This window comes from Monomorium pharaonis, chromosome 3 (genome assembly GCF_013373865.1).
Source record: "Monomorium pharaonis isolate MP-MQ-018 chromosome 3, ASM1337386v2, whole genome shotgun sequence".
Taxonomy (NCBI): domain Eukaryota; kingdom Metazoa; phylum Arthropoda; class Insecta; order Hymenoptera; family Formicidae; genus Monomorium; species Monomorium pharaonis.
In genome coordinates, this window is record NC_050469.1 from 1275399 (window position 1) to 1289675 (window position 14277).

At 40.3% G+C, this 14277-nt stretch overlaps 2 protein-coding genes across 13 annotated transcripts; one reads left to right on the forward strand and one right to left on the reverse strand.

The window, feature by feature from the left end:
* Positions 1-114: 114 nt before the first annotated feature.
* LOC105836837 (mesoderm induction early response protein 1) lies at positions 115-6930 on the forward strand. 11 transcript variants are annotated; one of them, XM_036284171.1, is made up of 5 exons: positions 115-1093; positions 1236-1371; positions 2736-3815; positions 4997-5124; positions 5320-6930. In XM_036284171.1, coding segments are annotated over exons 1-5 (1995 nt in total). In that variant the 5' UTR covers positions 115-1091; the 3' UTR covers positions 5969-6930. The 11 variants fall into 11 exon arrangements, with proteins under 11 accessions (XP_036140064.1, XP_036140065.1, XP_036140066.1 ...); XM_036284172.1 differs by having other exon boundaries at positions 5323-6930; XM_036284173.1 differs by having other exon boundaries at positions 2742-3815.
* An 87-nt stretch (positions 6931-7017) lies between these two features.
* LOC105836836 (nucleoporin NUP188 homolog) lies at positions 7018-14277 on the reverse strand. Of its 2 annotated transcripts, none has more exons than XM_028193040.2 (6): positions 14016-14277; positions 13584-13794; positions 12948-13415; positions 12745-12869; positions 11823-12351; positions 7018-11751 (listed from the first exon to the last, which is right to left on the reverse strand). In XM_028193040.2, exons 1-6 carry the CDS (start codon positions 14042-14044, stop codon positions 7312-7314), a joined length of 5802 nt encoding a protein of 1933 aa, XP_028048841.2. In that variant the 5' UTR covers positions 14045-14277; the 3' UTR covers positions 7018-7311. The 2 variants fall into 2 exon arrangements, with proteins under 2 accessions (XP_028048841.2, XP_012536594.2); XM_012681140.3 differs by having other exon boundaries at positions 13584-13800.

The following is a 14277-nucleotide window of genomic DNA, read 5'->3' on the forward strand; positions in this document are numbered from 1 at the left end:
CATCCATTATATTTTATCATAATAAAATGGGACGTTTTGATTGGACACGAAGGACGACGCGACGCGTGACGCGCTCGATGGGAACGCTCCCAAAGTACACGAACGCGCCGCCTCTTTCTTCCTCCACGGGAGTGAGTAAGAGCGAGCAAGAGAGCATCTTGACGTACTTTGACGAGTTGACGATGCGCTCGGCCGTCGCGTCCATTTTCCGAACACACGAAACTCGAGGGGGAATCGAGTGCAACGAATACAAATAATGGAGTGCGCGTCGTCTCTCGATTGAGACACTCGCCTGTAAACTTGCACGCGATCTTTCCGCGTGTGATGTGATGTACGTACATTGTGTGAGTCGCATGCTCACCGCCCGATGAAATGTTGTGCCTTACGTGTCTCTGACACGTTTATTTTACGTATCTCGACCGAGTCGTGAACGAGGTTTGTTGTGTCGACTGTTGTTCGCCCGCTCAAACGAGGACAACAGTAGAGAAGGACTCGCAGTGCGGGTCTTCCACAGTGTGTGTGTGCGTACGTGTGTGTATGTATGTGAGAAAGAGCAAGAGAGGCGTCGAGACGAGACGAGACGAAACGAGATTAGACGTCCGGGTGGTCCAGTAATTAAGACATTTCACGAAATGTCAGCTCCCGCTGTGAGAATGAAAGGACAGATCTTGTGAGGCCGGCGGTGTCGTGAGTACCGCTGCACAGTGGCATAAGTGTCACGTCAGGTTGAGGTTAGACTGCCCTCCTCTTTTCCCTCATTCCCTCGCTGCGGCTGTAAACCGTATGTAAACCCTGTCGTCTTACGTCTTCATCCCGCCTGTCGTCAGTCGGACGGTTCAAGTCGGAACTCTAAAGCTAACGATAAGTTAAAAAAAAAAAAAAAACACCACCGGGACTCTCCGGGTCGGGGAGGGCAATCCTCTCGACGCGGACTGTTGCGACGGTTGCAGCGTAGTTGTTGGTACTCTTGTTGATGATCGTGGGTGATACTACACATTCGGGTGCCGCGTAGTATATGCGTTAATGTGTGTACGTTACATACGTTCTTTGTGTGTTATGTTCCCGTCTCGGTGAATAGGGGTTGTAGAATCATGTAAGTGCGCATCCACTTACCCAGTAGCGTACTACTAATTGATTGTAGTTAGGAAAAGCGTAACTTATCTCGTGCACCTCGTGACGCGGTTCGTTTGTAAGTGAGGCGACTCCGTGAGTAACTCGGCGTGCGTTCCTTACAGGGCAGATCGAGACTATGATATGGGCTCAACGACGGAAATGATGGTAAATGATTTCGATGACGAGCGAACATTGGACGAAGAAGAGGCCCTAGAAGGTAGCGAGGATTCTCACAACGAGTTGTCCAACTTGCAAAAGGTAATAAACTTTCCTGCGTATTATTTATTTGATATAAATCAGCACTTTTACACATACCTATATATATGTGTACACACCACACATACATCACACACACACACACAGAGGATGTCCCAAAACATGTGGGTCAACGCTTGTAAAAAGGTAGAAGGGCTCGAGATGAGCACAAAAGTTCAATATTGTCTTGGGTTAAGTCCACCAATAATCGAGGTATTAATTTTTCAAGTTATGCAAATGAGAGCGCACCGAGGAAAGAGTTTGATCCGCTCGAGCCACAAAAATCTATCGTGAATGTATGATAAGCTTTTATCAATTTACTGTTTACAATTACGATAGAAATTAATTAGATTATTTGCAGATTCATACGTTAATATCTCGATTATTTGTGGACCTAACCCAAGACAATATTGGACTTTTATGTTTATCTCAATCCCTTCTACCTTTTTACGAGCGTTGTGTGTGTGTGTGTGTGTGTGTGTGTGTGTGTGTGTGTGTGTGTGTGTGTGTGTGTGTGTGTGTGTGTGTGTGTGTGTGTGTGTGTGTGTGTGTGTGTGTGTGTGTGTGTGTGTGTGTACACTGGCGCAAAAAAAACGAGACAAAAGTTTTGACTGAATTTTTAGGCAATCTTCAAAATGTGCAATATCATATTGATACTTAAAATTCATAATATTCAAAAAATACCGTATATATTCGCTAAAATACCCTAAAATGCAGTGCAAATTTCAAACTCGCGTGCAATCAACAAAAAACATCGTATCGACATGTTTCTTTTTAAATTGCTTAGAAAAGAATGATCTTTAAGAATCTGGATTAATATTAACAAGATTTTAACAAGAAACTTGTGAAAAATGGTAACAAACTTTTACTTTTTTCAATTAAAAAAAACATGTTTGGTTTTTATGCGATACAAAAGGTTTGCACTTAACAAATCAAACTTTTGCCTAGGGATTCTCAAAATAGAGTCTTTGCCCTTTAATTTAAAAAAAAGTACATGTAATTTGGATGATTTTTCGCAAAGTTGCATCACTTTGAAGATTGCCTAAAAATTCGGTTAAAATTTTTGTCTTGTTTTTCTGTGCCAGTGTATATATATGTATATATATATATATATATATATATATATATATATATATATATATATATGCATTATTTTGTAACTGAGTTTTGATCCCGACCGTTCTAGGATTCCAAGCCCGAAAAGAAAATGTCGAAAAAGTCGAGCCTGTAAATAAAGTTGTACACAATTATGATAAGTTTCCACAACACTTTCGACTCAAAGTGCGTTTTTATAGTAGTGAGATTGTCCATTGTTTAGTCAGCGTGGAGTGTAATAATGATGGTGATTTGTTTCTGCCTCTTTCCTGAGCAAGGAAGGTGACATGCCACTGAAGGATCTTCTTGCCATGTATGGATACGGTGATCCCTCGACTGAGAACTCGAACAGTTCCGATCACATGTTGCTGCCGTCGGCGAGCGGCCCCGAGACCGAGGAGCGTTACTCGGACAAGGGCGACAACGATGCGGACGACGACGACGACGACGATGAGGCCGACGCGACCAGCAACGAGCCGGACCTCAAGCAATTCTATACGGAGATGCTGGTGAAGGGGAAGGATAAGGCGTCGTCGTTGTCGGGGTCTGCAACGAAGGGCAATACTAGCATTGGAGCAGGCGGCAGGGATAGCAGAAAACGTAGCAGAATTGACGACGACGAGGACGACGATGAGGACGCCGAGGCTGAGGCCGAGGAGTGCACGATGACGACGGATGCTCGAGGCGGAAGCGGCAAGAAGACTCGAGCGTCGCCTACCACGGAGAGTAGCGCTAACGCCGCCGCGTGTGGCGGTGTAGTTAATTTAGGGGTGGTCGGCGCCGCCGACAGTGCTATCGAAGAGGGTAACACAGGCGGTGCGATCGACGGCCCGGAGGACAGGATAGTCAGCGCGGGAATTGGCGGCGGAAGTTCCAGACTGTTACGGAGCGTCTCGAGACCGCAGAGCGAGGAAGAGGAGGATGACTGCGACTATAGTCCGGACGAGGAAGAGTGGAAGAAGACGATTATGGTCGGCACCGACTATCAGGCGGCGATTCCAGAAGGCTTGTGCCGCTATGACGACGCTCTGCCGTATGAGAATGAAGATAAAATGTTGTGGGATCCCAGTCACATATCCGAGGAGGATACGGAGGAGTTTTTAGAACGTGCGCAGCTTCCGGCGGTGAAGGGAGGCTCGTTACCAGCCGGCTCGCACATTAGAGACGATGAGCAGGCTTTGTATCTCCTACTACAGTGCGGCTATAATCTCGAAGAGGCATTACGAAGGCGTCGAATGAATGTACTTCCACCTACGGATGCGGTGAGCCTTTGGTCGGAGGAAGAATGTCACAATTTTGAATCTGGATTGCGCACTTATGGCAAAGATTTTCATCTTATACAGAAAAATAAGGTATGCAGTATATATGTAGGAAAAAAGGGTAAAATGATGAAGTGAGTAAGATAATGAATTTCTCTAACTTGATAATAAATGATGAGCCATACTAAACTTATTAAAGGCTTTAAATAATAATAGTAAATAAATAATAGTAATTATTTGTTATTGATTTCAATCTGTCTATAAAGGGGATAATATAATGAAAAATATATTGGATGCATCCCTATATTTAGTATTTTTTAAATGTTTGTCTCTAAGGAATGACATTATACTAAATATTTTCCTTTTTTTTATAAAATTAATTTAGTTAAAACTATATACATTTACATATTTGTATTTTTCATTTCTGATTTGTGCTATATGACATTTTTATTAAGTAATTAAATAAACATAAACACGACTATGAGTAAAATGACATTCCATGTAATGTAATTTTATTTCTGTAATACATGTATAATTTTAATTCTAATAATCTTTAATAATTATTAATTATTATTTTAAATTTTATTCTTTTATATCAGATAAATATTTTTTGTTACATTTATGTATTTATATCCTACTCTTTATTAATTATTCTCTATTGTAATATCCGAATATAAATTTAATACAATAAATTTTTTGTTCATAAAACATACATTTCAACTTAATTTGACTTGTTTTGTTATCTTACTCATACATAGAAAGGGCAAGACGACACTGACTTGGTTTTAAAACTAAATAATTTAAAATTTTAATCTACTTAAGACTTTCTAGTTTTATAGTAGATGCAAAAGGTGTTACTGAATCTAAAAAAATACATTATTATTTTTACATTATTACAGAAATTAGAAAAAAATCGACAGATCTGAAGGTCGTCACTTACTTCTGTTTCTCCCTTACAGTTAAATTTTAAACTTTTATTAGAGATTGAAGTAAACGTTAAAAATAAAGACAGTTAAATCTTAAACTGTAAAAATTAAAACGAACGTTTAGGATAAAAAGGTTTTAATTATTAAAAGTATAGAAATTTAACTACATCGATAGTAATACTGCTACTTAATCTTTTTTACAATTACATAAAAAATGCTACAGAACAACAAAAATGTTATTGTGCAAGTGTTCTTTTTCAAGTTTTTGGAGTTAATATTTTATGTATGTGTGCAAGTTACCGCTGTGTCAGTAAACTTTAAAGTAAAAGTCTCACTATTTTTCCACAGGTGAGAACAAGATCTGTCGGAGAGTTAGTACAATTTTATTATTTATGGAAGAAAACGGAACGGCATGACATATTTACGTACAAAGCGCGATTAGAAAAGAAGAAATATGCCCTGCATCCCGGTATCACGTGAGTATTTTCTCTATCACTATTCCTGAACTTTACATTAAAACACGTAAACTTTTGAGATAGATGTATTATATGCAATCTATTAAAAAATTAACATTTGATAATAACACTATCCAATTAACACACTTTACAATGTAATTGTTTTCGTTCATATAATTACTGCAAGCGTGAATGACAGAACCATTAAATTGCAAGCAGGGACTATATGGACCGATTCCTTGAGGAGCAAGAAGGTGTGCGAGATCGCAGTAGTTCGCCGAATGTTCATTGTTTGCTGTACGGTGACACCAAGCGACAAAGATCGAGCAGCAGTGTAATCAACAACGACGAATCCAAATCTGCGGACGCTTGGGACGGAAACGCGGTTGATCCATTGGCAGACGTTAACGGTCCAACGGCACCGCCACCACCGCCACCTCCACCACCACCACTCTTAGTAACATCAGCCACGACTACCGTGTCGTCAATATGCAATTCCAGCGCCGCTTTGACCACACCGACGTATTGTTCGTCGTCGATTCGTCATCCGGATTGTCCCTCGTCTGAAGATTGTGCGAACCCTTTAGCGTGGAGCAGTCTAGCGCCCCGAAGTCAACCTACCTCGTCAGTCATCACAACGATTACAATAAATACCACCACGGCCACTACGTCTGTAGCAATGGTCACAGGTTCACTTGGTTCGACGAATACAGTTACCACTAGTTCCGTTGCTCCTGCCGCCACCATAGCCGCTACTGCTGTCTCCAATAATAATTATTATCATCAACGAGTGACATCATCCAGAAGCAATGATTCTCATGATACGCCCTCCCCTGAGAATATTTTACCTCACCTGCCCCCTTAGCGTCTAATCCGACCTTCAGGTGTTCATCCTGAAAGGCGACGGATGTCTTTGCGGGGTGTGTCTAACTCGGCACTCATGCCATCGCTATCGTCGTAATGCATAATATTCGGTAATATCAAGGATTATATTTTTATACTGTATCGCGCGTAAATATAATTATTAATTGTCCTTAGCGCGAGTGTGCGCGATGTTGTATAGTAGTGCGGAAATTGGAAGGATACGTTTTTGCGTGAAAGATTAGAGCATATACATATATACGTGTGTATGTGTGTGCGCGTGCGTGTGTGTGCGTGAGAGAGAGAGAGAGAGAGAGAGAGACAGACAGACAGACAGACAGACAGATATTAAAGCTATAAACAGATAAAAACGCGACAGAAACGCGAGCGAGGGTCATTGTAGCTTTCTCTATTTTTCTCCTATCCATTTATGAACATAGAGATATTCCAGATACAAAAAAGACGCATTTCAAGATTCATTAGAAAGCGCCAGTATTTGACAGAGAAGTGAAATAGTATTACGCACCGCGAGTGTAAAAATTTTTATGGATAAATCATTGTACTGTATAATTAATATCTAATTGATTATTGTCTGAAGCACATTGGTCTTCGGATCGGCAATAAAGTTGCAAAAAGTATGATACGAAGTTTCGCGGAATGATTTATCAGTTCGATAAAGTGGAACCTGATAAATGTTAGAATGATGAAGATAATATGAAAGTCAATAGAAACATGTTCATCATTATTTCAATGTATAAAGGATGCGCGTTAATAGTGCTCCTAATAATTCATTTCCCTCGTTAAGTAGTTGGCTGTGTATAAAATCATATAGTTTGTATTTTCACGTTTTCCTAGCACTCTATTTAAGAAACACAAAATATTTTTAATTTACTGGATACGCATTATATTATGTTTAATCATTTATAAATAGTGTTGATATAAAAAAAGTACAGTCTAAATTAGAAATGTTGAAGATTACATTCTTTTGATTCCCGTTGGCTCTTTTTATTCCTCACGACTCATTATTCCCGGGTCTTAGGAATATACAACGTATGAAAGAACATTATTATATTTATTACTATTACAGTACATTATCAATTACTATAACATTTGCAGACTTATCTTTCGCAAAATAATCACACAAACAATGCTTAATTATATTATACATGTTTAGTTATGTCAAATTATTTACTTACAATTATGTAAAAAAGTGGCAGTTTTTTTATGTTTAAAAACGTAGCTCTTAATTTGTACTCGATTTGTATTCATTGTTCTAGAGTATTAAATTTGCTTTCCATATTTCCAAATAATAAATTGTATGTTAAGAATTACATTTCAAAATATTGTTTATCGGAATTGTGCCGAGTCCAACGACTCGACAACTGTCTTAAGTAATTTTCCCATTAATGGTAAGAATTGTACACTGCTGACGTTCGTTTTGAAGACGCCAGTAGTGAGGACACTGTCGTCAAGTCTTTTTTCTTGTGTTTCCGTTCGATATGTCGGCATCGAGAAACTTTCGTGGTCAGCTAAACACACCGGTGCTTTATCAATAGTACTCTCCTTCTGGAGTCTAGCTAGTAAATTCGTTTGTGTCGGATCGCTCGTATCTTGAATTGTTCTGGAGCTCCTTGTATCCGCGTCTATCAGAGAACCCTTCACTTGCCAAATATCAGGAGTGCCGCGATGTTCAAGAAATTCGAAGAAGACTCCCAGCTCGGTGTCGGTCTCGCGTGCTATAAGCTGACGATCTCGCAAAGCGAGCCTAGGATTTTTCACCCCTTCCAGAGCCTGTGACAATATTAGGACGAGATTGATTTCCAGTGCTAATCGCGTATTGTTCTCATCCATAGATTCGAACCATGGATCGCTAAATCTATGATTTCTCACTACGATCGGGCCGTTGCCGTTACCCGGAGTTACGCCAGCAGCCCCGCTGCCGCTGCTCTTCGTGACGTGTCTACCGGTCGCCAGAGCGGTCGCTCGCGATAGAATAGTGTTCTCACATATTAGCGGATCGTAGGGCCGACGCAGGAGTCTAGGACTGCTGAGTAATGGCACGGTGACGTCCAGGCCGCTGACGTATCCTAGGAATTCTCCGGCAATGTTGGACGACGTTCTAGAGGTGGAACTTCCGGAAGCAGCGTGAATGATTCGTCGTAAATCCTTGCTCGTATGCATGCGCCGGAGATTCTCCGGCGCGGCGCGCTCCCACTCTTTCTTCGCGGAATCCGTTTTATCTTCGCGTCCACCAGGCTGCGACGTCGAGGAGGCTGGGAGCGAGGTAACAACGGGCTGCGAGCGAGAGTGAAGAGCCTGGGTGAAGAGCTGCGTCGAGCTGATGATCGTGCCGTAGGTGAGCTGCGGTCCGGAGCTCATACTCATCTGTGGCGGTCCGAAGTTCATCTCGGCCATCGGTGTATACCAATAGTCTTGAGTGTATATCGTGTCTACCAAGGTGTTCAGTTTCGGCGAGAAGTGGACGAAGCTCAGCGCGCAGGTGGTGTTTATGACGATCAGCTTATTTACCAAGAGTTTCAGCTCGCCGCTGGGCAACCGATTGTCGCAGGACTCAAGCTCCTCAGCGCTCTCCACGCTGATACCGTCGATTATGAATTTGAGTATCCGCGGTCGCAATAGCAGGTTCACCGTACTGTCGTACGCCAGATACATGCACTTGATGAGAGTATCGCGTACGCTCGGCTCGATCGCGTTCCAAACGTACGTCTGCGTGGCTATGGCATGTATGAGGGCGACCAGTGATTGTATCAGATCGGCAGCCAGCAGATCGGCGGTGTGCCTCAGCAACGTAGATACCACCATCAACTGATGCTCGTGAGAATTCAAGAAAACCACCACGTGATTGACGAACATCATGCGCGTTTCGCTGTTGACCAAACCTACAAGAAATTCCAACCCCAGTGTGTACAATGGCCACCAGTCCTGGCAACGCCACTGACCGTTCGCCGAGTCGTCGTACAGCGAGTCGAGCATACTGTTGGCAATATCCGCTGGTGGAATCAAGCCAAGCCAGAGCTTCGTGATGTCGTTGTTGTTGATAGGATACGGACAATACGGTGAACGTGATATGACACCCAGCAGGCTCATGGCCGCCGCACTGAACTTCAGATACGGATATTTCTGAAGCGTATAACCGACGCACACCATCAGTTCAGGTATCATTTGACGAAGTTGCACGCAACTGGCTCTCAGATGATGCTTGAAATTTACGTTCCGTTCAACGTACGATCGCAACAATTGCGTCACCATGCTGATAGCCAATGTCGCCGGTAGACTTTCTCGCATACCACGAAGTGCCTCCGCGCTTTGAGCACAATCGGCCTTCTTCTGCGTACCTTTCTCGTCAGTTTTCAGATCGACGGAGAATTGTTGCTTTCGACGTTCTAGTTGAAGAGCAGCTTCCTTCAATTCCTCTAATTCACAAATAGCAATCGTACAAGAGTGCGCTAAAAGATATTCCAGGCTCGCTGAATCTTCGGCTAGAGTGCTCTTGACCAGTTGCACGCATCCAAGTAGTAACGAGATCATCGTCTGCCGTAGAGCCTTCCCGAAACCACGATAAGTTTGAGCTATCTCTTGCGTGAGTTGCGACAGTCTGGTTTTGAAGATCCTCGAATCACCAACACACATCTGTTTCCAGGAGGTGATACATCTCAGGGATAAGGAAGCCAGCAACATGGGGATCTTGCCGCTGCTAACATCACTGATAGATTCCTTCACTCGCTTCAATAGAGAGTCTAAAGCCAGCTGAGTCAGGAGATGTGCCTGTGTTACGTTGATCGGATAATTTTTCGCCGTTCGATCGTCAGTGAGCATAACGATAAAGTGGTACCAAGACTCCAAATTGATTTCATACAACGGTTCTATGAGTCTATTCTGACCTGTGTGCTGTTCCCTATTATTCTCGCCTTCGCCGTTTGCAGAAACATCGAGAACATACATAGCTAATTTTTTCCAGTGATCCTTGGATTTGTCCAACAGCTCTCTCAGACTTTTCGAGAAATTGTTCTCCAATAATGGGCTTTTGTATAATTCCAACGTAATTACATCTAACAGTTGAGAATAACCCTTCGCGCCTGCCACTAAAGGTTTGAAAAGTGGCGCGAACAGATGGCTCCAGAACTTCTCTCGTTTCCGGAAGAAATTAACGAGGATCTCGTTTCTGTGATACCACATGGCGCGCAATACTGTCATCGTGCTGTCGTACAATTTGTCGCACACAATATCATCCTCCTTGTACATTCGTTCCAAATATGAGTCCAGAAATTGACTGCAACCTTCGGTGAGAAATTCATCGGCTGGACGTGGAAAGATCCTCTTGCGTTCCGCTTGATGCATGATATTAAAGAGAGCCTCTGTCAAGCCAGGTTGTTTCTCTAGACACACGGCAACCAATTCTAAGATAGCGACTTTGACTTCGATCGCGCACGTCGGGAGAGTTAACCGAAACGCGAAGGTCTCCCGTATAGACGTGCCATCCATTCCCATGCAAACGAGCAAGGACATTGAGAATTCCTCTGCAAATTTCTTCAGTAGTCTCACAGCCATTTTCTGTAACGAAGGACTGAACCAAACGTAAAGATAATTAACGATGGTCGGCACTATGAGAAGTCCATTGGGTACTCTCGGAGAAGAATACAAAGCAATTTCGAGGGGTGACCGATCGCTCAATTCTAGCCCCAGAGATTTCCGAAACATCAAGAGTCGATTAACTATGGACAAGGCGAGTTCTACACTCTTGATGACCTTGAATCCTTTTCCATTGATCCAATTTGTCTCCGTTATCATTTTATTGTGCAATGTGCGCTCGCCCGTGCGAAGTAATTTTAGTAGCGCGTGACGCGGCTCCAAGTAAAGCAGACTATATACTACAACAAGCTGCAACTCGTTACGAATGTCGTTCTTCGGCAAAGCCGAATCCAGAGCTCGATGGATGCAAAACATACTTTTTAGCCATAGATCGATTCTTTCTGTATTTGACTCGAAATACCACGAGTCTAATTTGGGTAGCACGGCTTGTAGCAGAAACACCATACCCGGTATTTCAATAGTATACATAGCCTCTTTGCTGTGCTTTGCGATCAAATAATTGTACAACGTATCCAGAAATGCGCGTAGAATGGGATACGTGTGTTCAATAGTTTCTATTCCCGAGAGCCACGATGCGATGAGACCGCTGTCAAATGAAATCGCCTCTGCAAAGTCTAACGGCTTCTGATCCCAGTTATTAAATTTTGGATAAACACCGGATCGCATTCGCGAGATAATGTCTTCGGGATATCTCAAAACCAATTTTGACGAAATGCTGATGCACACAGCAACAATTCTGTACAAGTTCGTCGGTAGTACCGGATACGAGAACCGATTGATAATTTCCAAACTTAATTCTGTAGGAGCAACCATGCTCGACGGTATCTCGATATCTTGAGTTAATAATGCTTCCAACAATTTTAGGCCTTGGCAAACGTTTTCTGGTAGGTCAGTTTTCACCGCACTGACATTCATAATTCCGCCGCTCGCTTGAGAAAATAGCTGTTCTATTTTATGATGCAAGGCATCCCAGTAACTTGCCTTTGTACGGAACAAAACTACTTCCTTCTCATTGGACAACACGGTAATATTCTCGCGCACGCAATTGCTGGGTATAGTAAACGAGTTCTTGTGAATTATACAATCCACTTCATATGGTTGTAGCGGTTTATTATAATCCCTTTGACGAGGAATCTCTATGGTCACTGTTTGTAGATTATCCAACTCCGACGCGATCTAAATAAAGAATAATTAATTTCATGTAATACATTAAATATTTAATAAAACAAATTTGATAGGTATGTTACCTTTTTAGCACTCGTAATTGTTGTAGATGCTAAACCAATAGCTATATTGGTTAACGGTTCGAATTTGTAAGGATATACTTCTTTGGCAACTTTATAAATCGTCCGTATACTGTCGCACGGTTCGTCCCAGAATTTAGCTGCACATTCTGGAAACTTGACTATGGCAGCCAGAGCATCAAAAATGCCAGTTAAAGCATTTAATCGATCCTCGTCGACAAAGACGCACACCAAAGAAAGAAGATTGTAAATGCTGCTTTGCACAACTTCGGCATAATGAGTTTCTTCTTGAAACATCTCGCAGTTTATTAAATCTCGCAGATATTGAAATACATCCAATTGTATAGCTTTTATACCAAAGGGTTTAAAGCGATTTAATGTGTCCATGTTGTCTGGATCAATCGCATAATTTGCTAGCATCCATGATAGAAGTAACGGTCCATCTTGTGTTAAATTTTCACGGACACATTTGTGCTCAAAGATCTCTTGCATATCGTTTCTGACACCATTTATCCAATCTTCCATACCAGTACTAAAAAAGAGAGATAACAAAATAAAATGCATATATAAATAAAATTATTACAATACAAAGATGAGTAAAATGATTTTTGCCACATAAGTGTCACGTAAAAACGATATGTTTTTTGTAATTTTTGAGCTTCTGAATCTAATTTTAAGTTAAAAATTTTTAATATGTTGAAAAAAGTATTAAAATATAAAGCTGTCAAATACAAGAAGCTGTTATGAAAATGTGTTAATAAAAGTATAAAATAAAATAAGCAAATTGCATTGTAAAGTGAAAATTGACTGATATGTGAATAAATTAATTAATGAAGAAAGCCTTTTTTGCTGAAAGCAAATCTTAGTGCTTACAAATATTTTTTGCAATTTTACAATTTCCACTAAAGTAACTTTATTAACTTACTGTTTATCTATATCTAGTGTTACAAGTAACAACGCTGTTTGACTGTATTGTATTTCTTCAAGCTTTTTAGTGATAGCTTCTTTGTCTTCGTGGCTTTTTGTACTGACTAATCGTCTAGGTTCACCCTAAAAAAATGTTTACTATTTCAACAAAATTTCTAGCATTCTCTCTAAAAATAAAAAAAAGTTTTAAGCGAATCTTACTCCAATACTGCCATACAACTTAGCGAATTCGTTACTAGGGATATGTACATCATGTATGATCACAGTCAGTATGTGAAGCAATTCGCGCATTTCAATTAAAGTACTATTATACAATCGATGTAAATGATCCTCGGTACAGAATTGCGACCGCGTAGGAGAATTTATAAATTTCAATGCCTCTATTTGCTTTCGTACAGATTCAAGCAAATTTCCCATTAAAACTTCATTAAAAAATTCAGTAAATTCTTTGTGATGAGGATGTCTTTTGTTATCTTTATATTCAATCATCAATTTAAGGCATTTTATCAGGGTTATTCTCTCAGAGTAATAAAAATTCCAGATATCATCGATTAGCGCTCTTGTAGAGGTAAGATCAGACAGCTGCGATGCAAAAGTCTCAGCGCAATTTCTATATTCATAGGACACAAAATTGCACACCAGGTCCCAAGTAATTGTGGCATCCAAGTTCTTGCATAAATTAAAAATATGATATAGATATTAAAATCAATATAAACCTTATATAACAGAGTTTACTATTATCTATATAAAATTATCTGATTGCAACTTATCTAAGTGCAACTGTAACATTACTTATAAAATAATTTATGTTTACAAATGTAAAAAAAATATGCTTACAAGAAGTGGAGCAAGTTTACTGATCAAATCATACATTTGTTGTAGAGGTGGTGGATCTCTTTTGGAAATGCTTTGTAATGATGCATCTGTATATGGCTTAAAAAATTGAAGTCCTTCCTTTAATAAAACAGTGCTGTTCTTTATTTCCTCTTCGACGGTCTCTTTAGCGCAGCAACATGTTGTGCTAGATATGATGGACCATAGTTCCTTGCTGCAACTTTATGTAAATTATATTATTTATTATTTTGTCTATATTGCTCCAACAGAAAAACAATTATAAACAATGTAAGAAAATTATATTAGCAAAATAATATTGAGATAAACTTGACAGATTTTATTTACATTTTTTCAAAGATAAATATTTCACCGTTTTATTAAATAAAGTCATATATAAAATAAATAATATATGTACATATATATATATATACTAACGACAAGTTGCCCATTGGAGCCACTTCCATGTTGAAAATCACCGTGTTTTAAATTACATCAAAATTTGTAGTCTGTGCATACGTGAACAAATACGCTATATACGATTGTAAGAAAATATTTTCTATGTCACAATCTTAATGGGCTGCTTTAAACGCATATACGTATCAATAGTGACTCCATAACCTTAAATCTTATATTGGCGGGGAATACTCGCTCAAAAAATGACGAATACACGCGGCAATGGTACTACTACATAAGTAGC

What these genes read in the sequence shown, in the direction of transcription:
- LOC105836837 (XM_036284171.1), top strand. An exon ending in ATCTTATACAGAAAAATAAG is followed by an intron (nt 3,816 to 4,996) that starts GTATGCAGTATA and finishes ATTTTTCCACAG; the next exon opens with GTGAGAACAAGATCTGTCGG. An exon ending in GCCCTGCATCCCGGTATCAC is followed by an intron (nt 5,125 to 5,319) that starts GTGAGTATTTTC and finishes TTAAATTGCAAG; the next exon opens with CAGGGACTATATGGACCGAT.
- LOC105836836 (XM_012681140.3), bottom strand. Translation starts at nt 14,044, where the DNA reads ATGGAAGTGGCTCCAATGGGCAACTTGTC. An exon ending in GTAAACTTGCTCCACTTCTT is followed by an intron (nt 13,416 to 13,583) that starts GTAAGCATATTT and finishes AATTTATGCAAG; the next exon opens with AACTTGGATGCCACAATTAC. An exon ending in CAATTACGAGTGCTAAAAAG is followed by an intron (nt 11,752 to 11,822) that starts GTAACATACCTA and finishes TTCTTTATTTAG; the next exon opens with ATCGCGTCGGAGTTGGATAA.